General features: G+C 41.0%; 1 protein-coding gene across 1 annotated transcript; it reads right to left on the bottom strand.

Annotated features, from left to right (window-relative positions):
* Positions 1-1,235: 1,235 nt before the first annotated feature.
* Positions 1,236-23,326, bottom strand: LOC149321311 (PRA1 family protein 3-like). Its single transcript, XM_089519352.1, has 3 exons — positions 23,088-23,326; positions 3,896-4,113; positions 1,236-3,021 (listed from the first exon to the last, which is right to left on the bottom strand). The coding sequence occupies exons 1-3, from the start codon at positions 23,261-23,263 to the stop codon at positions 2,849-2,851; spliced, it is 567 nt and encodes a 188-aa protein (XP_089375478.1). The 5' UTR covers positions 23,264-23,326; the 3' UTR covers positions 1,236-2,848.
* Positions 23,327-26,139: the final 2,813 nt, after the last annotated feature.

Here is a 26,139-nt window from a genome sequence, read left to right as displayed (position 1 = left end):
TCCAGGGTATACAGACAAGCTGCCCAGATGGTTGTGAAGTGTATGGGTTGATAAATGGTTGCTCACAATGTCAGAGGATATTTGGAGACTAGAAGCTAGTAGGTTCTCTATTTATTGATATAGGCTGTATGTTTTGTTCAGCTCCTTCTTTGCATTAAAGCTGAGTGACTTTGACAGCAGTGTGGCATATACAGTAAAGATGGAGAAAAATATACAGAAGGAAAGGTATGGGGAACCCCAGTAATTATAGACAGAGGGAGATACATGATGTTCCTCCAATCTTATGGAAGAAAAAGGGGTATATAGATGGTTTCAAACCATCCACCTTTTGAATCACACCTGTAACAATCAGCTATTTGGATCCTTAGCTAATGTACCTTGTGGTGCTGTTGTCTAGTAGCAGGAAGTCCTTAATAAGATTGGTATCATCCACGGCTGGAATAGGCCAAACCCTCCTACCACCTGAAGCAAGAAGCTAAGTACAATAGTCCCTTCCCTTATACAGGGGATCCATTCCGGAGCCCACCGCATAAGGGAAATTCTGAGTATGCTTGAGCCCCATTTAAAGCAATGGGGCTCATGCCTGCTGCAGTGTGCCGGCACATGCGCCATTAGTATTTCCGGCATGTGGCACCGTTTCTTCTGTGGTGGCTTTCAGCGTATGTTGAAAGCTGTGTATACTGCGCCCACATATGACGCGGGCACACTGTATTACCTTCACATCACAAGTCTTCCATAGTACACTATTAAAGTGAATGACCTGGCAGAAGTGACGTCTCCTTGTCGAGCCCCAGAAAGAGGACCCAGTAGCATCACATGTCCCAACACAGAGGGGGGTTTGGTGCTCAATTTTCCTCTTGCCAAAGTCAGCCCCACACTGGAAAGAAGGAAGATGAGACGGCAGAACACCTGCCATGTTAAAGACTGGCCCTACTTCAGTACTGGATATTTCAGGAAATAGATCTTTCTTTGTAGGGCTGGCTGGCACAGTAGGGGCACGGGGAATCGTGGTAGCATCCTCCTCTATCTTGGAGTGTTGCTGCCTTCTTATATGGATAAACATATGTTGGCCAAATTGTAACAAAATGTGTGTTTTTCACTTGTCACAGTCATTAAGTACTCTCACCAAGAAATCATCATGTATAAATACTTTCTGTATCTAACATTTCATACTTAGCTAGGGACTAAACTAAACATTAGAGAAACTATTTAAACACAATTAAAGTAAGGCAACATACAAATCAAAACCAGTTTATTCATCTTTAATCCTGGAATACTCAAGTAGAGACATAATCCTAATAAAATACTGATCTTTTAACAGTATAATATGGAATGAGATGTTACAACTCTCAGTTCAAAAAGGGAAAGCCAAGGGGTTGTGAGGAGAGATCTGAGGATATTTGCTGCATAAATAAGAGAAGGATGGGAACATGTGACTTTCCAAATAATGTTGAACTGCAACTCTTATCAATCCTACTGGCTAGAACTGATGGGAGATACAGTCCAAAAACTTCTGGAAGGCCACATGTTTTCTGCCACTGTAACAATATAAATCTATGTTAAAAAAAACCCAACAAAAGGAAAAAATAGGAGTATGATATTCAGTGTGGACTTTAATATTTTTCACACATGAAATTTAATTCACACTGAAATTATATTCTAGAAGCATATGGGAGGTGCTTAAAATATATGTGAGGTTGTCTAGACTGTTTCTTCCACTTTGTTACAGGAGAAGAATGTCTGGATAGCCCCATCCCAAATGCTAATATGAGATGACATTAAAAAATGAGGTTCTACTCTCCAGTTAATTTTTCTTTAAAATGTATATATCAATGCTGACTAAACAAAGACTGTTTACGACCCATATTTCTATTTAATTGTAGATCTCAAGCTTTGAAAAGTTAAATACTTACATAACTCTATTATATATATACATATATATATTAAAGCATGTATAACAGTTGAATGTGGCATGCACAGAAAATCATGTTAATCTTGTAATGCAACCTGAACCCCTAGATACTGTCACTCCATAGGTTTACTAAAGGAATGTCAATTTGTTAGATATTATCTATGCACACATGAAATTTTTGTGCAGAGAAAAAAAGGTTTCAGTTGGTAAACAGTGGGACAATCCATATTTATCACAATAAAATGTACATGTTTTGTGACTAAACAGGAGTTCTCTACTTGGAAATACAGATCACTCAAGAGATTAATTAAGGTGCAGCTGAAAGGTGTGCTATCAATGGGATGCTACATCTGCTCTGGATTTTACTCTGAACTTTAAAGGAGCTATGCAAGGTACTGAACCAATTTGGGGGATATGGTTCAGCACCCTGGCTAATGCCTTTAAAGCTCCGTCTAAACCCCAAAGTAGATTTAGCACCTGACCAACATGGGAACCAAAAGCTGCCACTGCTCCAACAGATCTTCTTTAGCTAGTCCATATTAATTTTGGATCTGTACAATATCATCTTGGTTATATGGAAGATAAAAAGACTAATTCTTTGCATTTGGAGTGCTGCCATAAAATACAGGCTTCCAAAAGCATACCAATATATAGATAAATAGTTTTGGAGAAGGCATTTCACGTCATTCCCTGCCCTGGAAAAATAGTGGGTGCTGTGAACTAACAAATGCATTCGTGTATCAAATACCTTTGCATGTTACACCTTATTACCTCCTATCCACCTTGTTCAGAGGAGGCTGGAAGCATTTGAGATATTTTTATTTTGCCATATGTCAGCTTTGCAGTCTGAGTACCATTACATCCACAGACTGAAAAATGATGTTGGATATGATCAAACACTTCCTCAGACTAAGAACAATGGGCAGCATGCATATTTTATTCTTTTGCTTTAGATAGGTAATCAGCCAGTTTGGTGAAACCTTCTTCTTGCTGTTCAAGAAGGTCTAGGATAATGCCCATAGGAGTCTTCTTTAAGCCAATGCTTTCCATCTTGTTCTCTACTTTGTTCTTTATGTTCCGAAGCCTCAAGGAAGCATGAACAAACATCACTGCCAAAAAGAAAATCATATTAATAGATGGTTTCTGTTTGATATACAGCTGTGACAGCTGTTTTGTTTTGAAGGAAAATAAAAGCATAGAAAGGTTACACACACACACACACACACACACTTTAAGGAAGCAGTGGACAAATCCCAAGGTCCTTTATGTGGCCTTCAATCCTCCAGACTCCCTGGCCTGCTCTTTTTCTGGACAAAAATAGAGTAAACTGGCTGTCCTGGAAGCCTAAAGGTGCAGCAATTCACCTTTTAAATACAGGTTGTCTCCTTTATCCAGGGTTTTGGGGGTTACAATATTCTGATTTTAGCTCAAAGGTGGTCAACAGCACCTCTGAAAGCTTTTGCATGGGGTGGCACTTGCTATTTTTGCTACATTGGGGGGGGGGGGGGGCAGGGGTAGTAACTTCTCTGACGTACCCAGGTGCAGACTGGACTTAATTTCAAACAGGAAGTTTAGGCAGTTACTGTTTGGAAAAAGACCCTGTCTGGGACTAAAATTTTCACTACCCAGCAATGAAATGCCCTCAAGCTTCAAATGCCACTCCATGGAAGTAGACATCACCATCACTGCAATCTAAAACTTTCAAGATTAGCCAAAATAACACAACTCTGGCTAACTCAAATGGCACAGGGGAGCCATAAATTTAGGAAAATAGTAGAAGCTACTGCGAAATGCAACAGTAGACTACAGGAAATGACTGACAGGCTGCTTCCTGACCACAAAAGACAACCCTCAAGCCATAGTTACAATAAGAAACCATCTACTGGTTTCTTAATGTGACTGTGATTAACGAGAAGCTTAAACATTTAATGTTATGCAAATGAAAACCATTTTAAAAGTATGTGGCCTACAAGAAGAACTCACAGAATAGAGGAAATGTGATTCCAAACATGAACACCATCACTCCTCCGAAAAAGGATATCAAGAAGTAGCTCAACAGCATAATAGCGATGACAAAAGCAAAAGGATAGTGCTTCTTAAACTTGTGAATGAAGTCTTTGTTGTGAGATGCCCACACAAATGTCAGGAACACCAGGATTACCACAGCAGCCCCAAGAACCATGCTCAGTGGATTCAGAAATCTGCAGAGACACAAGATACAAACAACCTTTAACATTATATAATTGCTTTAGTATCAGTGCTAATATGTATTTATATTGATTTTCTCTGTTGGTTTATACTATATACTTGTATAAATTTCAGTGGCTATTGGCCTGGTGAAAGTAAATTTTGATTTGTCTTGAACATTTAACATGGTAAGCCACCCTGGTTGTAGTGGTTTGAGTGCTGGACTAAGAGTTCAAATCTCCACTCAGTCATGGAAAGCCACTGGGTGACCTCAGCTTCAAAGGAGGGCGATGGCAAATTTCATTAGAATAAATCATTCTAAGAAAACTTCATGATAGGGTCTCTCTAAGTCAAAGCTGATTTAAAGGCACATAACAATTTAAAATGGCAAAGCAGTCAAATCAAATCTCCAGTTCAATACACTGATCCATTGTTGTTGGATGCTTTCATGTCATTTCCAACCTAAGGTGACCTAGGCATATCTATCATGCAGTTTCCTTGGTAAGATTTATTCAGAGGTGGTTTGCCATGCCCTCCTCTGAGGCTGAGAGACTCTGACTTGTACAAGGTCACTCAGTGGGTTTCAATGGCCAAGTGGAGATTTGATCTCCTATCTCCAGAGTCCAAGTCTAATACCCTGACCACTACACCATGCTGGCTTTGTGACACTGATTTATTTAGCCACATTTAAAAGCTCTTTCCTTTTGTAAAAAGATCTCAAACTGGGTTTTGCAAGCTTTTATATGCAATGAGTGGCTTAAAAATACATCAGTAACAGCATATGAACTCTGTAACCTCCTGTATCTATCCAAGTGTATTTACTTGTCTTAATCAAACACTACTGCAGTATTCCAGCATGGTGTAGTGGTTTGAGTGTTAAGACTATGACTGTGGAGGCCAGGGTTTCACTGGGTGACTTTGGGCAAGTCACATGTTCTCAGCCTCAGAACAATCCTCTGAGCAATTCTTGCCAAGAAAACCACATGATAGGGTTGCCATAAGTTGAAAATGACTTGAAGACACACAACAACAACATCCCAACATGTAAAAGTTTGGAATATATCTTCCCCATGGTTCATATGTTATCCTATCTGGAGCCACTTAAAAAGGTGAGAGTGGCTGAGCTTTAGGATACTGCTGCATCTTTTTAGATTGTAAGCCTGAGGGCAGGGAACCGTCTAATTAAAAAGATTGTATGTACAGCGCTGTGTAAATTTACAGCGCTTTATAAATAAAGGTTAATAATGATAATGATGATAATAATAATAATAATAATAATAATAATCTAGTTTCTGACCATACCAAAATGTGCTGGATGGAGTCATGCAAATAGCAAAAGCTTTCATTCTTAACAGCTGGCTCAACAGAAGCAAAACTCAGCACCATAAATGCTGGGGAGTAAGACAAACAAGATGGCAGGGGAAAAGAAGGGAGGAATAACTGGACCAATGAAAAGGCACTGCTGTGTTTAAGGGCTATATAGCCCCAAAATGTTGGATACATTAGTCTGGCCAACTTTCTTCAGTGCAGGTAACAATAGTGGGACACTAGCCTCTCTCATATGCTTACCACAAGCACAACATATGTCATATGACAAATACTAAGGTACACAGGGCAACAGAAAGGTGAGCATAAAAAAGTTAGGGTCATGTTATGTCATCCATACATATATACCAACGCTGTGAATTTGCTTGAATCTAAATTCTTGAATCAGCTAAGACTTGGGAAATAATTCATCCCTGCTCTAACTATGTGACTTGTGAATAGATCTTTATGCTCCCTTGCAAAAGGCAAGTTTTATATAAATTTCTTAGTATTACACAAACCTGGATGGCAGACCACCAATGAATACCAGGTGTTGTGGGCTATATTTCAGAATAAGGAATTGACAAAACCACCTCAGAGTACTCCTTGCCTAAAAAAATCCTACAAAATTCATGAGGTCACCATAAGTCAGCAGGGGACTTGAAGCCACATACATACACATATACCCAAATTTACTGTTCTCAGTACACAAAGAACTCTTCTAATTGTTACCATCATTAAATAAACTGATAACTTGATTAAAAAGCAAAATAAAATAAAATAAAATCAATCTTTCCTTTAGAGAAGCAGCTTCAAGTCAGCTGCCCACCTGCTCCTGCTGCTCATACAAACTCCACTGCGGCATACTAAGAACAGGCCAGATCTGCTTGTTATTTCCAGTCTCTGAGTCACTTCTGGTCAGCCCCAAGCTATATTTAGATCGAAAATTTCTGAATGTTCTGCCTGGAAAAGCTGAATAGTAACTCCAGGGAGAAAGTCACTCTGTTTTGAACTAATATTTATCATCATTATTCTTATTCTTATTATTCTTTATTTATATAGTGCTGTAGATTTACACAGTGCTGTACATAAAAACAAATATAAAGAGTAAACCTGCCTATGACGTACAATATGAAGAAAATCAACTCATTTGAAATATGGTGCTGGAGAAGAGTTCTATGAATACCACAGAATACAAAAAAGACAAACAGATGGGTGCTAGAGAAAATGAAGTCTGAACTCTCCCTCGGAGCCAAGTTGACTAAATTGAGGCTGTCATACATCATGAGAACACAGGACTCACTAGAAAGGACAATAATGTTTGGTAAGGAAAAGGAAGCAGGAAAAGAGGAAAACCCTATCAATGGTTCCCAAACTCTGGTCCTTTAGATGTTGTGCTGGAGAAATGGATACTGAGGAGCCAGAGAAGGGGCCTTCAGAGGCAGGCCCAGTACCAACTGCCCTTCCCAGCAGCTACAAAAGAGGAGCCAGAGGAGCTCCCAAGCGTCCTTTCCAACCCGCTTCAAATCACCAACCATGGTATATGGAAGAACTTAGGAAGATGAAGTGGGTTGGACAACGACTAGAATGTGCTTGGCGAAAATCTCGACTCTTATCTGACAGGATTCAGCATAGGAAGTTTCTTTGTTCCTATAAAGAGGCAATACATGCAGCACGTAATTCTTTCTCCTCAGGTTCCTCCTGTACCTGAGGAGCCGAGTCCTCCTCCTCGTCCTAAAAGTCCTCCTCGTGGCTGGCCATGACACAGACAGGAGCGCCTGTTATCAGCTCTGGCTGATACACCAGCTGCACCCTTTCCTGGAAGTAAGGGACCTAGAAACTGTAATGCATGCACTGGTAACCTCACAACTCAATTTCTGCAATGCACTCTACATAGGGCTACCCTTGTACCTAATCCAGGAACTACAGTTAGTAGAAAACATGGCAGCCAGGCTGATCACTGGTAAAACTAGAAGTGATCATATTACACATATTCTGAAATTTCTTCTCTGGCTGCCTATTGGCTTCCAGGCGCAATACAAGGTGTTGGTGATTACCTTTAAAGCCCTACATGGCTTGGGTCCAACCTATATAAGGGATCGCCTACTTCCGTACAATCCGCCCTGCACCCTCAGGTCCTCTGGGAGGAATTTATTACAACCCATAAAACCAGACTAACAGCAACCTTCCAGAGGATATTCTCCACTGCCGTCCCAGACTATGGACCCCCTTGCCAGAGCAGATCCGTCAAATAACCAACCTAGATAGCTTCAAAAAAGCTGTCAAGACAGATCTCTTCTGGCAGGCCTTCCCAGAATAGTTCAATCTAATTTCTGTACTTTCACTACTTTATGTAACCACTGCCTCTACTAGAAAATTGCTGTCATTTTAACAGGTTGAATTTTTAAACTGTATTGTTTTTAATCATGTTTTAAAGGGAGGGTCAGTTTATTTTTTGAAATCATGTATTATTCCAATATATTCTAGTCATGTAAGTCACCTTGATTGCTGCAGCAGAAAGGCGGGGTATAAGAATGAAGTTTATTTGTTATTTATTACTGTGGACTGCTAAAAGGACAAATAAATTGAGTATATCAAGTCTGAACTCTTCCTAGACACCAAGATGACTAAACTGAGATTGTCATACTGAGAAGGCACAAGTCACTAGAAACGACAACAATCCTTCGGTAAGGTAGAAGGCAGCAGGAAACGAGGAAGACCACATTCCAGATGGATAAGACTCAATCAAGGAAGCCAAGGCCCTGAGTCTGCAAGAAGTGAGCAGGGCTGCTGATGGGAGACTTGACGGTTTCTCATTCATGAGGTTGCTAAGTCAACAATTTACCTTCTCAGGATTATATGGCAAAAGTGTTAAAGAAACAGCATCTAATAGTTATCTAGCACTACTAGAATTTGCCAGGGTCACTCAAATGTTTCATCAATCTACTAAAATAATTTCTTTTTGCTGATCTGCCTCCATTGCTAAAGTAATGCAGGCATCAAGACATTTTTGTTTTTTGCTGAAGCATTAGTTCCCCCCCCCCCCCATACAATTAACTCCTGCTCTCTCAGAGACTGTTGAGCAACTACTCATATAATGGATATAATCCACAAGGCATTTAAAAATCAGTATCGCTGCAGCTTAGATATATATACTTCACTGGAATCATAGAGAACAACCAGAATAAATGATTCAGAAATTACAGCCTAACAAGTTTTCTATCAAGCTGCAATGCATTTTGACTGCAATTGGAACTTAACTACAGTGCAAGAGATTACTAGGAAGATTTTAAAAGTTAAATTTGTTTATCATGGTCACAGGAACAAGATGACGATGTAAAAAAGCCTTTTCTGATGACACAGTTGCAGTGAATTTAAGCAACAAAGGAAGAGCATTTGTATGCACAGATGAGAAACAGATGTGTCTGTGCCTTCAACTCACCTATCAGCTTATGGTGACACCATAAATTTCATGAAGTTTTCTTAGGCAAGAAATACACAGGGATGGTTCCTCAAAAAAAGAAGGCTGGTTCCTTCCTCCGAAATATAGATCCTGTCTGATCTTGGAAGCTAAGGAGAGTTAGCCCAGGCTACTGTGTGGATGGGAGACTGCCAATGAATATCAGGTGCTGTAGGCTACACGTCAAAGGAAGAAACTGGCAAAATCACCTCTGAGTATTCCTTGCCTAAGAAAACCCTATGAAATTCATGGAGTCAACATAAGTCGACAGGGAGCTTGAAGGCCCACGTGCAAATATATATGTGTGTGTGTGCGCGCGTGCGTGCGCCTATATACAGAGAAACTGATATTAGTTCTTAAACTGTGGAGCTGTAAAGATAACATGAATGCCTGGCCTCAAGTCTCAAACCCAGTCAAGACTCTGCCATCTTCACAAAGTCTGAAGAGTACAAGCTAAGCAAGGAGAAGCTCCTGCCTGAAACTTATAGCTCCTTGAAGCCTTGCTGGTGCTGTGGTGGATTCTAAGTAAGCCTTGGCCTGGTTAAAAGAATTTAAGTTTCCCTTTGTTATCCTGCAAATCTTACTTCATATGATTGTTTGGGATGGGGGTAGGGACTGAAAGAACTGAAATCTTTCTGCATCTATCCTGAACTATTTTTGGGTCCAGCTTCTGCAATTACTCTGAGACAGATTACATGGACAAAAATTTCAGGCACAAAATATGACAAGCATGACTGTACACTGCAGCTCTGAACCATCATTCAATGTGCACATGTATGACTTCTTAATCTTCTAGAATATGGCCACATAGCCTGAAAAAACCACACCAAAAAACACAAACCAACACTTCTTAATCTGTTTTAAAAGTGTAATTCTATGCATGTTTATTCCTTAAGAAGTCCCAACTATTATCTAGCTAAATCCTGATCATTTTTATGTACCTTCAAGTCATTTCTGACTTATGGCACCTCTAAGACAACACTATCATGGGATTTTCTTGTCAGAAGGGGTTTGCCTTTGTCATCCTCTCAGGCTGAGCATTTGTGACTTGCCCAAGACCATGGCCAAATGGAGACTCGAACACTGGCCTCAAGAGTTGTAGTCCAACAATCAAACCACTACACCATGCTGGATCTCAGTTAAATCCTGGATTGCAGCCTAATTCTCTCAAACCCTCAAATGAATGTAAAAGGTAACCACAAAAAATACTCCTTTGATTGCAAACTAATTTTACATAATCAGTGAATCAATAAACCTCTGGATTTCACTTCTCAGAAATACTGTCAGAACCGAGAGATGGCCAAGAAAGGTATATGTATGCTAGTTTCTGAAAAAGCTTCAAACAAGCTGAAGGTAATGTTCTAAGATGTTCCACCTCAAACAGCAGGTGGTCAATATTGATACCATCTCGACTAAGGTGTTAAGACTAGTAATCCATCATATCTGATGTGTGCTCTGAAGTCTTCCAAATTAGAGTCATTAGATATCACAGGTGGTCTTAGCAGCGAGGTTAGTTATAGGATATGCTCTAAATATAGCTCTTGTTAAGAGAGATTTATTGAATGCAACAGACACCACTACTATATGTGCAGGCTGCTAGTAGAGTGGTAGTAGTCTGAGGTTGACAATGTTACCTGGACAACCTATGAAAACAAAAACTTGGGAAGGGGATGATTCGTTTTTAATAACCAAGACTAAGTGACATAGCAAGGGCAGGGATAACACAGAAGTGTAAAGCAGTTAATATAAACAGACTGCTGACTGAGTGCCTATTAGGAAATACTGCACAAAGAACAAGGCAAGTGAAACCAAGAGGACAAAAATCATCTGCAGGCAGGCAACCTGTGTGCTCCTTCATGGGAACAAGCCAAGAGACTAGTTTACTAGTCTTCTGATAAAAAATTCACTCTGCAACTTTCTGCAGCAATGAAAAGTTAAAAACAAAAAAGAAAAAAGGTTGGGTTCCCCTTATCTGATACTGTATTCCAAAATCCAAAATACTCCAAAATCGAAAACTGTTCACATGGATGACTGAGAGACACTTTTGCTTTCCAATGGTTGAGTCTACACAAACCTCATTTCATGCACAAAATTATTAAAATTATTGTGCACAAAATTACCTTCAGAATATGTGTATAAGGTGCATACAAAACATAAATTTCATGTTTAGATTTGGGTTCCATCTCCAAGATATCTCATTATGCATATGCAAATATTCAAAAATCTAAAAAAAATCTGAAATCCCAAACACTTCTTGTTCCAAGCATTTTGGATAAGGGAGATTCAACCTGTACTGTGGAAAACTTGTTTTCACAGTGAAACATGTTGGCAGTAGTCTGAAGAATGAGCATGAAATACCGTACTTATATAAACCAAGCAGGAAGAGAAAGCAAAGTAACTGTTGCTAAGATTAGTTATGCTCTTAAAAGCTAAAAGTCTGAATAGTCAGGAAAGTGGCAGGAAAACAGATCATGTAGTTCTAAGATCAAGAGGGAAGCCAGGTTGTTTTCCAAATGATGAAGAGGCCTTCAAAGAAATGGCCAGGCACCAGCAGTTTTTCCAAATTATCAATGCTATGGAGTTCTGGGAACTGTAGTTTTGTGAGATATTTAGTCTTCTCTGTCAGAGAGGGTTTGATCAGGTTTTGACAGGCTATAGTGAGTCTGAATAATTGTTTCTTTGCAGACAGGTTGTTGATGTTGTTGTGTGCCTTCAAATCATTTCCAACTTCTAGAAAACCTAAGGTGAACCTATCACAGGGTTTTTCTTGGAAAGATTTGTTCAGAGGTGGTTTGCCTTTGCTATCCTCTGAGGCTGAGAGAGTGTGATGTGCCCAAGGTCACCCAGTGGGCTTCCATGGCCAAACCAGGATACAAACCCTAGCCTCCAGAGTCACAGTCCAATACTCATACAAATACATCATGCCAGCTCTTTTTTTAGACAGATACTCAGGAAGTATACTTAGGCTGCATCTGTGCTGCAGAAACAATCCAGTGTGTCACCACTGCTATGGAATTCTGGGATTTGTAGTTTGTTGTGGCACCAGCCCTCTCTAACAGAAAAGGCTAAATGCCTCACAAAACCACAATGCCCAGAATTCCACAACAATGAGTCATGCCAGTTAAAGTGGTGTCAAGTGGTGTCAAACTGGATTATTTCTGCAGTGAAGATGCAACCTTAGTTAAGCAATGCTTGGACAAAAGAAATTAAAAAACAGTACAGGGTATTACCAACAGTTGGCTCGAGAGGGCACCAGTTCAGGCTAGTAAAGAAAATGTGAAGCGAGACTGGAGCGAAGGAGCCAAGCATGCAAGCAAGAACATTAGACTTCCGACATGTCATGATGTGAAGGTTAATGCCGTCCACCTGCCTCTCTCAAACTAAAACTAAAGGGATCGCTCAGCTTCTTGCAGATGCCTATTATGAGCAAAGGTTCATGTAAATTCAAGGATTTTATGATTGACTGACAGGTACTGTAAAGCATGGTTTTAATTAGCAAGATGGAATTTGTAAGAGAGATGGTGCTTCCAAGATCCATATTGAACTACAGAATGTTTTACAGATGCAAAGGCACTTGCTTCTGCATATGTTTTAATGTTCACTGACCTCCTTTCAGTTATAAATTATAAATAATACTGTGCACTATTTAGTTTTCAGCTGCAGTTTTAAGTATCTATGTTATGTTAATAGGGCAATACTGTATGATGAACTACATTAATTAAACAGCAGATAAAAAGGAGGAAGCAAAGAAGAGAAAAAAGGGAATGTGGTAGAATAATATGGTTTCTTCTTTGAAAACTTGAACAGCAGATAATTTCCCTTTTGGGTGGCTTGCAATTGATGCTGCCGGAATGATATCACAAATCATACCTCCCTGTGAATGAATAAGCTAAATTTCTATCACAGACGAACCTTCTGTTTACCCATTTAGATAAATATAATACATGTAGCCTTCAGGAATCTTAAGCTAATTGTGAATTAATGCAGAACCAGTAAAACAGGGATTGATGGCCCTTTTAAGATCAGCAGAAAAATAAGGCTACCATGTACAGTATTTTTCTATAATGCAACACTAGGGCAATACACACTTTCTTGCTCATGCCTGCATTATACTATTATTAATATTTACTATGGTCAATATACTTGCTTCATTCTGCACAGTCAATTTTGTAAATATTGCATAATGTTTAGTAATCGTGGTAGCCATGGGGCATTCACATCAACATTGCTCCTTCCTTTTAAATTAATCTGTAATACATTCTAATCCTGCAGCTCAATTCTCATTGCCATTACTATATTTAGCATCACCACAGCCATCCTTCTATACAAAGTCTCATGTTAATTTTGTCTGCTCTAGTTGCCAAGTGGGGGCAATTGGCTTACACAGTAGAAACCTCTTAGAGAGTGTTGAGTTCACTATTAAGCGGTATAGAAATGTAAATGCTATTGCTATTATTATTAAATAAATGGGAAAATCTGGAGCCCTCTGTTTCTGCACCATGGTGGCAGTCTGCACAGGCGTCCTGCTGGACCCCCATCCTGAGGTCAGAATGTGGTGCCCAACATGTGATTGTCACTGGCCGCCTTGTTCTGGCCTCAGAAGTGAGCAACTTATGCCAGCGTCAGATGCATTGGGTGGCCCAGTGGGATGTTCATGCAGACAGCCACTGAAGCACAAAAACAGAGGCCAAGGTAATTTGGGGGAGGGGGCAGGGCAGGGCAGCTGTGGGCAAAAATAAGAAAAGGCACAACCTCTGGGGAGACAGAAGACAACCTAAAGATTAGGCTACAACAGCTTTAATAAAAAGCCACATAATGTGGACCATTATTGGAATGACATCAGCATTATCAGCAACATGTCAGGGTGCCTTAGAGGTCAAGGATAGGGACATATTGGCCCATTCCACATGGGCGTAAAGTACATCCCCAGGACGTACTAGGGTTAGGTAAGGGCGTGCTTTACGCATGCCCATAACCCTAGTACATCCTGGAGATGTACAAAATGGTGGCGCCCGTCCTACACGGGCGCTGCCATCTTGATGTCGTGGATGCCTAGCATCCACACATAATGCAGCGCTAATGATGTCGCGAGTGTGCCATTGGCGCCTTGCGGCATCATTAGCACACCACAACAAGAAGCGCCATTTGGGGGCTTCTTTTTTGCAGCGCAGAGGAGCCTCGCGGTTTGGCCGCTGAGGCTCCTCCACGCAGCAAATGAAGGCGCAGGCAGACCGCCCATTTTGGGCGGTGTGTAACACATCATTATATCTAAAATGAGGATATAGGAAGGGGAGCAAGGCTATGGAGTGCTTTGAAGATAAAGAGTAAGAAATGGTGCTTGATCTGGAAAACTGTAGTTTCAAGCACTCTTAAACCTCAAATCCAGGCTCACACTATCTTTTTCTACAGAACCTGCACTTTTCAAAAAGTTAAATGCAATCTAGAATTATTACATTTTAAAGTTTATGTAGAAATACTGACTCAACAAATAATTTAACATCAGCAATAAGTTCAATAAAAAGCAATCAATAATACTGCAAAAGAATAGCAAATCAAATGAAAACAAGTGAAGATAATAAATCAAAAGGGCAGGTATATTGAGAGTTCCTGCATGGCAGTTGGACTGGATGGCCCTTGTGGCCTCTTCCAACTCTACGATTCTATGATTCTATGTATACAAAGGAGGGATAAACAGGGTACAGACTATCCAATTGTACACAACCTGAGGGTTACAGTTAGCACATGTTATGTCAGAAACTGAAACTAGGTTTGCAAGTCTTCTTATCTAGCTTGCTGAGTTCCCAGAAAGGTTTTGCTTCTCAGATAAAGGTACTGTGCTCTGATGATGGAGGAAGCCACCAGGCCTCTGTTCCCATAGCTAGTCTGCTATCTCTGCAATATAGAACCACAGATTCACAGAGCTGGAAGGGACCCCAAGGGCTATCCAATGAAAAACCCTGGCAGGCAGGAAGACACAATCAAAGCACCCCTAACAGCCAACCTCTGTTTAGAAACTTCCAAAGAAGCAGACTCCAGCACTCTCATAGGGAATGTGTTCCATGATTGAACAGTTCTTACTGTCAGGAAGTTCTTCCTAATGTTGAGGTAGAATCTCTTTTCCTGTACTTTGAATCCATCACTCTGGGTCCTACTCTCTAGTACAATGCACCTGTGTCATACGTGGGCGCATTATACGCTGCTTTCAGCATATGCTGAAAGCAGCACAGGAAGGAGCAGCGGCGTGCACCGGAAGAAACAACGGCGCACGCATGCCACCACCGCCCCATGCCGCCGCAAGCATGAGCCCATTACTTGTAATGGGGCTCAAGCATACACATTACAGTGCTCCCTCGGGTTACGAATTTAATTCGTTCCGCGGCGCCGTTTGTAACCCGATACATTTCGCAACCCGAAAAGCCGCTGGAAAGCCGCTAGCGGCTAGCGGCGGCTTTTGAATTTCGCGCCGAAACGCGCCGAAAAAATCTTCGTAAGCCGAAAAATCCTTCGTAACCCGGAACAGTTTTTTTAAATCTAAGTTTTTCGTACCCCGGAAATTTCGTAACGCGGTGCATTCGTATCCCGGGGTACCACTGTATTTCTCTTATGCAATTGTGTTTGTTCCGGAACGGATCCCCCGCGTAAAAGAAGGGCACACTGTATGTGCTAGAGTTCATGGAAAAGGTGAGATCCAAAGTAACAGGTAGCATCTCACAAATGTTCTGGGATATTGTTTTAAGCATAAAGGATGGCAAGGGCACAGTTGTCTGAAGAAGCAGGAGCTGCTCGGATGGTTGAAAGTTGAAGAGAAGCAAAATTCATGGGATTGAAAGTATCAGGACATAACTTTGGTAATAAGTGAGATGCAGGGAGAGCAGGCTGGATGCAAGTGTGGATATGAAGTCAGCAGCCAAATCTAAAGAAGGGCATCTTGTTCTAATCACAAAGGGGGCAAGAGTGCTAGATAAGTTATAAGGAAAAACCGCAGTAGTCTAGATGAAAGATGACTGGGATGTGGACCACAGCTTTCACTAAGAGACGAAGAGAAGGGCCAAGTTTTTGCAGTGTTGTAAAGGATGTAGCAACACATCTTACCAAGAGATTCAGTATGGGAACAAAAGAGAGCAGTTTCCAAAAGGCAAAACCATTGCTACATTTGGTAACATTGCTAATGGGTAAGGAAAAATGATACGAGAAAGGTCATATGTTTTCTTTATGAGACATTTAGGCTTTTTCCACTGAGGAGGAGAGAGCAGAATGTCAAAGCAGAGAAAGTAAAGAGACATGTAACAGGAAATGTAGTTGAAGCACAAAGTTTTCTATGCTTGACAAGAGGAAAGCTGGTTGCCTGCAACACAGGAAGCTGAATTCCCCACATCACAACAGACTATTGATCATCTCCTGCTAGATCTCAGTACTGCTAGAGGGATTCAAAGTGAATTTGCTCTGGAGTAACAAAACTACTAGTTCCAGTACAGTATAGAATCATCATAATTCAGATTCTCCATATTACTCTGAGACCCTAGCTTCAAACTATTCCCATGAGATTCAGCGGTGCAGCTTGTAGCTAACCATAGACAAACATTTGCTTCTAAAGAAATTCCAGTAATCACAGAGGAACATTCTTCTAAGCACGTTTGTTTAGGATACATCAGAAAGATGAAAAATGTTTTGTCTTTTGCTTGTCCACTTGGCAGAAGTCCACTGGCTGCCATCCAAAGTGCAAAAACAATGCCCTCTTCTTGCTACCCAAGCCCGGACCTTGTAATTCAGGTTGTACAGGAATAGGAATGACATTCATCTTTCCTGACTATCATCTCAACTACCATCTTTTCTGAGTAATTCTTACTGCTTGTCATGCACCTTCACTCCCAGAGTTCATTTTTGTAAGTGAAAACATTAAGAAACAGATGTGGAGAGGATTTTCCCCCCATTTTTTCTTCTGGAAAATCTTCCAGGTTGGAAAATCTTCCAGGTTGGAAAATGTATTAACCGACATTTATCATATATCTATATAGATTTATCCATAGTTGTCTGAGCAGCCCATCATATTAGATGGGCTAAATATAAGATATGAACTTCAAATTATTTTTCCATGGAAACAAGCACTGACAACCTCTAGCCCTCAAAGAAATACTAAGAACACTGCCTCCTTGCTTCTCAGTGAGTCACAAATACAAGCAGCCAAGACAAAATGTGGCAAGTTTCCTGTGCCCACAGAACCACATCCATCCTTTAGTGAAACAAAACGTTCAACTAGTTGTACTGAATTAGGTTTTTCTCAACTCATAGTGTAGAGAGCTTGTGAGCAAAACTGAGAATGCTACAGTTATGCCTCACAAAAAGAAATTCAAACTGATGCAAAATATATCAGATACAGTACTCATTTGACACGTGTCCTAAAAACAAGTTTTTTTTTCAGTTGCAGTAATTTTCATTACAATGAAATAATTTCCATTTGAAGTTTTGAATGTATTTGAATGTAACGTTTAAACCAATCATGCTAAATCATAAAAATTATTTAGATTTCTACTGTTTCTGAAAATTTACAATTGGTAATAAGCATCCCAAGACTTAGTTTGCCATTGCCTTCCTCTGAGGTTGAGAGAATGTGACTTACCCAAGATTACCCAGCGGGGTTCCATGGCAGATTGAGGATTTGAATCCTAGTCTCCCAGAGCCTACAGGCCACTAATCTATTCAAAGTAGTGTAATCATCTGAGCACTGGGCTACAACTCTGAATATTAGGGGTTCAGTTCCCCACTCAGCCATGGAAATGCACTGGGTGACCTTGGTCAAGCCATACACTCTCAGCCCCCAAATCCCCCATAGGTTCACTTTAGTCGGAAACTACTTAAAGGCACACAAAACAGAAACAAAAACATATCCCAAGACTGCCAACAGGAAGAAATTAAAATATATAGCATCCAGGGACGCTTTGGTATTCCTGATGCAGCAGGAGCTAAGTCGAACTGACAGACTCTAAAAAATGGAGTGGGCCAGATGCCAGAAGGTCACAATAGAGACCCATGAATGCACTTTGCTCAGTCATGTGCTAGAAAATGTAGAGGCCTTACAACTGTTTTCATAGTGGAGGGACAACTGTCATAACAGAAGGGTTAGTCATCAAATTCACACAAAATGGAAGTCGGGGAATTTAAATCTGTTGCTCCTTCCATCTTCTGAACATTTTGCCATGTCAATCAGTTTTCAGACAATTACTTTCTGTGGTACTGTGCTATCTTTCTGCAGACCAAGTCCATTTCTAGGGAGGTATTTAGTAATGCTAATCCCCCTCCCACCACAGAAAAAAAAATCAATTCATCAGTATCTGATGGAGGCATCAAGAACCAATTCTACCTTGTCTAGCTTTCCTTCTGAGTAAATTGAATGACATTCCGACACAGGTTGCAAAGGGGCTTGCAAAAGGTATTGTTGAATTTGATTAATCCTGTCTTAAACTCAACGCCAAGCTAAAATGCAATGTGCTTATTTGTTCTACCTGTAAGGATGAAAGTAACCTGAAATAAGCACTTTCAGTTTTTTAATAACCTTCCCAGCTACCCTCATAAAGAAAATATTTTGAACATCAGGCTGAAATGAATATTCTTTGATACCAAAAGAATACCAAACTGATGTATTGAATGCACTTTTAACTATAAGCTGCTAAAGTGACTCTCTAAATGGTATTGGACAATTTTGTCATAAAGAGCTAAATCCAAAGTCAGTTCTCATTAGAACAGACCCAATGAATGAATGCTATTTGCCAGTCACCCACTTATCTAAGTCCCATTATATAAGCATACTCTAGTTGAAGTAATCTTGTATGTAGCCAGTGGTGAACCTATGAAATTCTTGGAGTTGCCATAAGTAGAAAAGTGACTGTGGTCCAAAACACATTGCAGAAATAATCCAGTTTGAGACCGCTTTAACTGCCCTGGCTCAATGCTAGGAAATTCTGGGAACTGTAGTTTTGTGAGACACATAGCCTTCTCTGTCAGAGAGCTCTGGTGTAACAATAAACTACTTTTCCCAGTATTCCCTAGCACTGAGCCAAGGCAGGTAAAGCAGTCTCAAACTGGATTATTTCTGCAGTGCGTTTTGGACCTAGAAGTCACACACATAATAGAAATAGTAGGGTAAGAGCCAGCACTTTGTAGTGATTTGAGTGTTGGGTTAGGCTCTGGGAGACTAGGGTTCAAATCCCCATTCAGCCACTGGGTAACTCTGGACAAGTTGCATTCTGGAAGGCAAAGACAAACCCCCTACAAAGAAATCTTGCCAATAAAATTCTATGTTAGGGTAACCGTATGTTCGAAATGACTTGAAGGCACACAACAACAAAAATGATTGGAAAACTTCTTAATTATAATAGCAGGAAGCCGTAATGCAAAACGGATATACCAGATCCCTATTTATCCACTCCAAGTCATGTAAAAATTATGATGCGATTAAGTTCACATTATCTTGATAGAAATAAAAATCACTTTTAAATTAAAACAAGTATTAATATATCTGATTATAGGATTGCAATCAAAAAGGAAATCCCACTGAAATCTCTTGAACACATTTCTAAGTAAGGAGAACTGAGTACTGTATCTTACCCCATTTTTCTACCACAAAAAACCATGCAGCTCAATGATGTTCATAAGCAGCATTCAACTTCACAAAAATGGAGATTTCATCTTGCTTGAATATGCTGCAGAGGACATGCTTTTTATCCTAAAATTAGAAGTCATTTGAAGAGTTACTAGGATGCCAAATCAGGGACATTTTAAAACTAACCTTCTGAAGTGGCATTGGTTTTTTATTATTTCCCAAATTAAAATTGTAAACACAGTTGGGAAGCTTTTCATTCAGGAAATGAATGAATTCAGCCAGGAAGGAGCTACTTTCTAAATACGAAATGCCACATGAGGCATAAAGAAATGGCAGCTAGAGTTTGAAAATCAGATCTATCAGTTTTGGGCTGACTTACAACTTTTTTTTTATAAAGGATGTTTGTGCATTTTTAAGTATGTTCAAAATTATTTCACACTTCATTGGCTAGTCCCAAAGTTTATTATTCATCCTCAACTCCCCCAGTCACTCAACTAAACAGTGTGTTTGGACAGGAAAGCAGAAAGTGTATTTAACAGCCAGTTTAACCCATGAGCAAATGGGGGAAACAGACACACTCATTTTAAATGAGCAAAAGAGGTAGCTTTTATTTAAGGCCACTTATATTCAAGTCATACAAAGGAATCCTAAAAAGAAATTCAGGAAAGAAAAGGCCTTAACCCCTCAAAATGTATGTCCCAAATGTAAGATGAGTGTTAAACCCATTTTGCAGAAGAATATTCAGCTGATAAAACCTCTCTGGCAGCTGTACTTAACCAGTCAAACTGAAGATGTGCGACAATATACTTAGTCTATTTGGAGATGATACACTTAAGTCTAAGTGGCTAAAGTTAACCATTGTAAGGCAAACATTTACTTGGGCGCAAACCCAGTGATGTCATTAAACAAGCTTTGGACACAACATTTATGAACCACACAGCTCAGGAGACAGAGATCTTTTTTGCAACTACCTTTCTACACCCATGCTGCTATTGTGTGCCTCCAAGTCATTTTCAACTTATGGTAATCCTAAGGCGAAAGTAGCACGAACCTATCATGCCACTGCCATCCTCTGAGACTGAGAGAGAGTGACTTGCCCAAAGTCACCCAGTAGATTTCATGGCTCAGCAGGGATTTGACCCATGGTCTCCAGAATCATGGTCCAACACTCAAACCACTACACCATGGGGCCTTTCTCCACAACCATAACCCATAAGCCATAACCCATTTTAAAAACCAATTGTCTAAAGCAACACAAATCTGACAGTCCTTAGCACTTTAATTTTGAGACCCAGATCAACAAGAACAGAAGGAGAAACACAAAGACTAACGGGGCTTCGTCTATGAGAAAAGGAAAAACCATCAATCAATGGTGTTTTGTTGTTGTTGTGAGCCTTCAAGTAATTTCCAACTTATGACAACTCTCAGGTGATCTTATCATGGGGTTTTCTAGCAGTTTTCTTCTTAGGGGTGTTTGCCATTGTGTTCCCTCAAAGCTGAGAAAGTGTGACTAGCCCAGGATCACTCAGTGGATTTGATGTCCGACTGGGGAATCAAACCCTTGTCTCCAGACTCATAGTCCAACACTGAAAGCACTACACTATACTATGGGGTCTATTCTCACATAAGTGTTCACAGCAAGGGTGGGCAAACTTAGATTTTGTGGGGGAGTTTCAGACTGTGAGGCCATGTTGTAGAAGAGTTTATTCCTGATGTTTCTCCAGCAGCTGTGGCTGGCTTCTTCAAATCTTTTCTCTGAAGATACCAGCCACAGCTGCTGACGAAATGTCAAGAATAAACTCTTCTAGAACACTGCCTCACAGCCTGAAAACAACCACAAAAACCTATGGATGGCGGCCATGAAAGCATTTGACTTCACAGTGGGCAAACTGTTGCACTCAAGGCCTTTTTTTGTGGCCCTTGACTCCTCCAGATTTCCCAGACCACCCTTACTTTCCAAAACCAGCAATGGACCTCTGGCAAAACATGTGGCCCCAAAAGGATTCAAGGGGCAGAACTCCCCTCCCAAACTCACTGCAGCTTGCCACCTCCAATAAACCATCCTACAGCAGAAGACAAAGACTGTTTACCTCCCCCATTCTGCCCCTCCAGAAGAAGAGAGGCTGAAAATACCACTTTTTCTATGGTATATCCAGGGGTAGCTGTGTTGGCCTTGTAGCAAGGTATGCTAACAACCAAAATCCACAAAAGAGTGATTGGGCCAAGCAATAAGATGTTGCAATGTTGCATTTTGTGTTGGCCCTAGTCACCCGCTGGGGTTGGGTTTCAGGACCCCCATGGATACCAAAACCTGTGGATGTTCAAGTCCCATTATATACAAAGGGGTAATATAATGGTGTCTCTTGTATAAAATGGCAAAATCAAGATTTGCTTTTTGAAATTTATCTCTCTCTCTCTCTCCATATATATTATGTTTCAACCCATGGATGGTTGAATCCATGGATGTGGATCTGGAGGGCCAACTGTATAGCTGTTTTGTGGATTTTGCATGTGACTGTACTTTTCTGTGGCATGAGGAACGCAAGCCACAGGGCGCTGGCATGTATTCCTCCTGCCTTAGGGCTAAACCTGGCCTCAGTCCCCGAATGGAGTAAAACCAAAGGAATGAATGGGAGTGGATTAGTCATCCTTCACACAAGTCTCATTCCTTCCCCTAAAGCTGGAAACTTGGCTGTACAGCAAAGGGTGTGTAGTAGCCAGTGGTTTGAGCTTGGGACTATGATTGCAGACAACAGGGTTCAAATCCCTTGTCAGTCATGTAAAGCCACTGGGGAACAAGTCACACTCTCTCAGCCTCACGGCAATGGCAACCTCCTCCGAGTAAACTTGCCAAGAAACCCCTTGCCATAAATTGGAAACGACTTGAAGGCATACCATCACCACCACCACCACAGGGAATATCATCATCATCACCATCATCAATTTGTATTCAGTTTCCCCCAAATATTTAAGCATAACAATTTTAACAATTGTAACATAACAATTTTAACCACCATTTATTTATTTATTTATTTGCATCCAGCTTCCCCCCCCCCACTATTTAATTTTAACTGTAATTTTTTTAACCATTTTAACATAAATTTAAGCGTTATCATTATTTATTTATATCCAGCTTTCCCCCACAAATATTTAATTTTTAATCATAACAATTTAAGCATGGTGATAATAATAATAATAATAATAATAATAATTTATCTGTCCCTAGCTCCCCCTAAATATTTTAATTTTACCCATAATAATTTTAACATAACAATTTTAAACATAATAATAATTTATCTGTACCTTGCCTGTACCCCCAATATTTAATTTTAACATAAGAATTTTAAGCATAATAATAATAATAATAACAACAACAATACTAATCCTGTATTTGCATCCAGCTTCCCCATTGGGGCTCAGAGCTGTTTCCAACCTAAAAGAACAAATCCAATTACACAATTACAAACAATTACATGATGACAAACAATTACATAAGCCTAGGCAGCCACAGGGGCAGAGGGGGAACAGCAGTGGCAGGGAACCAGGGGAGTAGAAGGAAGGAAGGAAGGGAGGAGAATCGGTCCTGGGTCCTGGGTTCTAATCCTGCGGGGCGGAGGCTGACCCACCCGACGATGGAGACCACTGCGGCGGCCACCACCAGGTAGTTGGTCTGGTAGTAGAGGAGGTTGCTGACCACCCTGTTGTTCCACTTGGAGATGTCCTTGAAGTCCGGGACGGCGAAGCGGTCGTGGCCCGGGACGAAGTCGTCCCAGGAGCGGAGCGGGGCCAATTGCACCTCCATCCTCCTCGCCTCTCTCTGTCTCTCTGTCTCTGCAGCAGCAGAGGAAGGAACAGGGCCGGGCTAAAAAAAAGACGAGGCGGCGGCCGACGCACAACTGCAGCAACCCCTCACGCGGCTCGTCGTCTTTGCGGTTGCCTGCACAACCAGCCCCAGAGGAGTGAGGCGGGAGGGCGCGCTTTGCTTTTATTTCCTCTCCAGCCCAGAGACTGAGAGCCTCCTTTAATTCCAGGGGAATGAATGTCCTACCTTTTCAGCCTTTCTCTCCAGGAGGAATCCCTACCCGAAAGGGGACATGCTAAAACAAATGGCAGTACTTGCCCACCACAGGGGACATTTGGGGAATATTTGCCCATAGGGAATCACGGGAGAACCCTTGCCCATAGAGGAAACCATACTTGCCCATAAGAAATCATTAGAGAATACTTGCTATGGGCAGGTATTTTCCAATTATTCTCTATGGGCAAGTATGGTTTCTCTCTGGGCAAGTACTGTCATTTGTCCTCCATCTTTGAACAAGACTAAGAAGCATGAATTTAACAACAAGAGAACAACCCACTCTCTTCCATGCCAGCATTCTCTGAAGACGCCAGCCACAGATGGAGGCGAAACGTCAAGAATAAACTCTTCCAGAACATGGCCACGTAGCCCGAAAAGCCCATGAAAAATTAAGCATGAATTTACACTGATATGAGTGGGTGTTTTTTTTTTTAAGTGTTTATGTGGTATCCTGTCCTACAGTTTTTCTTGAATTTCCTACATTCATCATCATGTTCTACATTTCCTAGTGGTCCCCAAACTCTCCCTTTAAGAGATTTTGGACTTCAGCACCCAGAAGCCTCAGCCACATTGGCCAATAGTCTGGGATGCTGGGAGCTGAAGTCCAAAATCTCTCATAGGGACCACTGTATGACCACCCTGCCCATTCCTGCTTTCACTTTTTGGAGAAAAGGGTAGGGAAACCAACAAGGTTTATGCACCTTCAAGTTGCCCCCAGACTTATGGTGACTCCTTGGATTTCATAGGGTTTGCTGCCTCTCTTGTTGTGCCTTCAAGTCATTTCTGACGTATTGGGAAGATTTGTTCAGAGGGGTTTGCCACTGCCTTCCCCTGAGGCTGAGAGTGTGTGACTTGCCCAAGGGCAAGGCCTTGCTCTCCAGAGTCATAGTCCAGCACTCAAACCACTAGATACACTGGTTCTTAACAGAAATAGTTTACAGTTGATAGGTTTTAGCCAGTGGAAAAGGAAAGCTATAAAAGATCCAGTTCTACAGCCAACGAAATGAAATTATGCTATGCTGGCAGTTCCAGCCAAATGCTGTTGCCTATATTTTAGCAGAAGGAACTGGTAAAACCACCTCTGAATATTCCTTGCCTAAGAAAACCTTAGGAAATTAATGGGGTTGCCATTAGTAAACAGATTACTTAAAGGTGCACAAACACAAACACAAGACCTAACTAGGATTTGGCTCAATGTGTGCTTTGAATGGGATTGCTTATGCTCTGGTCCTGGCAAACCTCTCCATCAGCATAACCTGGCTGAGAGCAGAGCACAGAAAACAAGTTTCATGCCGAAAGTGACCGGAGATAGTAGATAACGGAGTTACTTTCATTATGATGATGATGATGATGATTATTATTATTTAATTTCCCCAGGTTTAGTATGATGGAGCTACGGCACCTCAAGTGGCGTCAAACTGCATTATTTCTAGTGTATATGTCCCCTTAGAGTTGGACTTAATTCCTTCCCCCACTATAATCCCTTTTTAAATTTATTTTGTGACCCGGAGGTCAGGGATCTATCATATCAACTAAGTGCAAGCCAACCTGGCTCAATGGTATGGAATTCTAGGATTTGTAGTTCTGTGAGATATTTAGCCTTCTCTGTTAGACAACTCTCTTGCCACAACAAACTACAAATCTCACGATTCCACAGCATGCAGCAACAGCAGTTAAAGCAGTGTCAAAGTGGTTTATTTCTGCAGTGCAGATGCAGCCTTGAATGAAATAACTGATAAATGCTGGGAGAGTACACTAAGGACCAAAACACACTGCAGAAATAATACAGTTTGAGACTGCTTCAACTGCTCTGGCTCAGTGCTAGGGAATTCTGGGAACTGTAGTTTTGGGAGACATTGAGCCTTCTCTGTCAGAGAGCTCTGGTGCCACAATAAACTACAATTCCCAGGATTCCCTATCACTGAGCCAGGACTCTTAAAGTGGTCTCAAGCTGGAATATTTCTGCAGTGTGTTTTGGACCTAATGCTGTGAGGGGAGGTTGCTTGTGGTGGGGAGCTGCGTACATTCCGTAATTCTGCCCATTATGGCTGCCATGGTGACCTGGTTCTCTAAAACTGGGCAGCAGCACCTGCAGCAACCATCGAGTACATTCCGACCAGAGCGTCCACCTGAGCCTACGTCATCAGCGAGCGACGCTCTAGCTTCCCACCGCCGCTCTCTATCGCCCCCTGGAGGCTTCCTGGCGGACTCCTCAGAGCCAGAGAACAGAGGACTCACTTCCGGGTCCCAATTTAAAATGCCTGCCCCATTGCAAAGAAATGGGCCAGGGAACATTAGAAGTGTTGAAAAACAGCCAAAAAAAGTATATCTACAGATTCCAGAACGCAAAGCTTGATTTTCCCCATTTTATATAATCATAAGAAATAAAATCATCATTATTAGGGACACCATTTCACTATGTTATTGTATTTAATGCCACTGGAGCATCCATGGATTTTGGTATCCACTGGGGATCCTGGAACCAAACCACAGCAGATTATCAAGGATCTGCTGTATCTACAGTTCTAAAATCCTAGAATACCAAAACGCTCTGCAGAAACCATTCAGTCTGAGACCGCTTTAACTGCCCTGGCTCAGTG

Source organism: Sceloporus occidentalis, unplaced genomic scaffold, assembly GCF_023333645.1.
Source record: "Sceloporus occidentalis isolate IW3139 unplaced genomic scaffold, rSceOcc1.0.p SCAF_1, whole genome shotgun sequence".
Classification (NCBI taxonomy): domain Eukaryota; kingdom Metazoa; phylum Chordata; class Lepidosauria; order Squamata; family Phrynosomatidae; genus Sceloporus; species Sceloporus occidentalis.
Note: the sequence above shows the minus strand (reverse complement) of the source record. Positions and strands in the feature narration are given on the sequence as shown.

Excerpts from the sequence above, each read along its gene's own strand:
- LOC149321311 (XM_089519352.1), bottom strand. The coding sequence starts at position 23,263 with ATGGAGGTGCAATTGGCCCCGCTCCGCTCCTGGGACGACTTCGTCCCG. Across the intron at positions 4,114-23,087 it reads GCAGTGGTCTCCATCGTCGG|ATTTCTGAATCCACTGAGCA; the intron begins GTGGGTCAGCCT and ends GTGTCTCTGCAG. Across the intron at positions 3,022-3,895 it reads AATCACATTTCCTCTATTCT|TGATGTTTGTTCATGCTTCC; the intron begins GTGAGTTCTTCT and ends TCTTTTTGGCAG.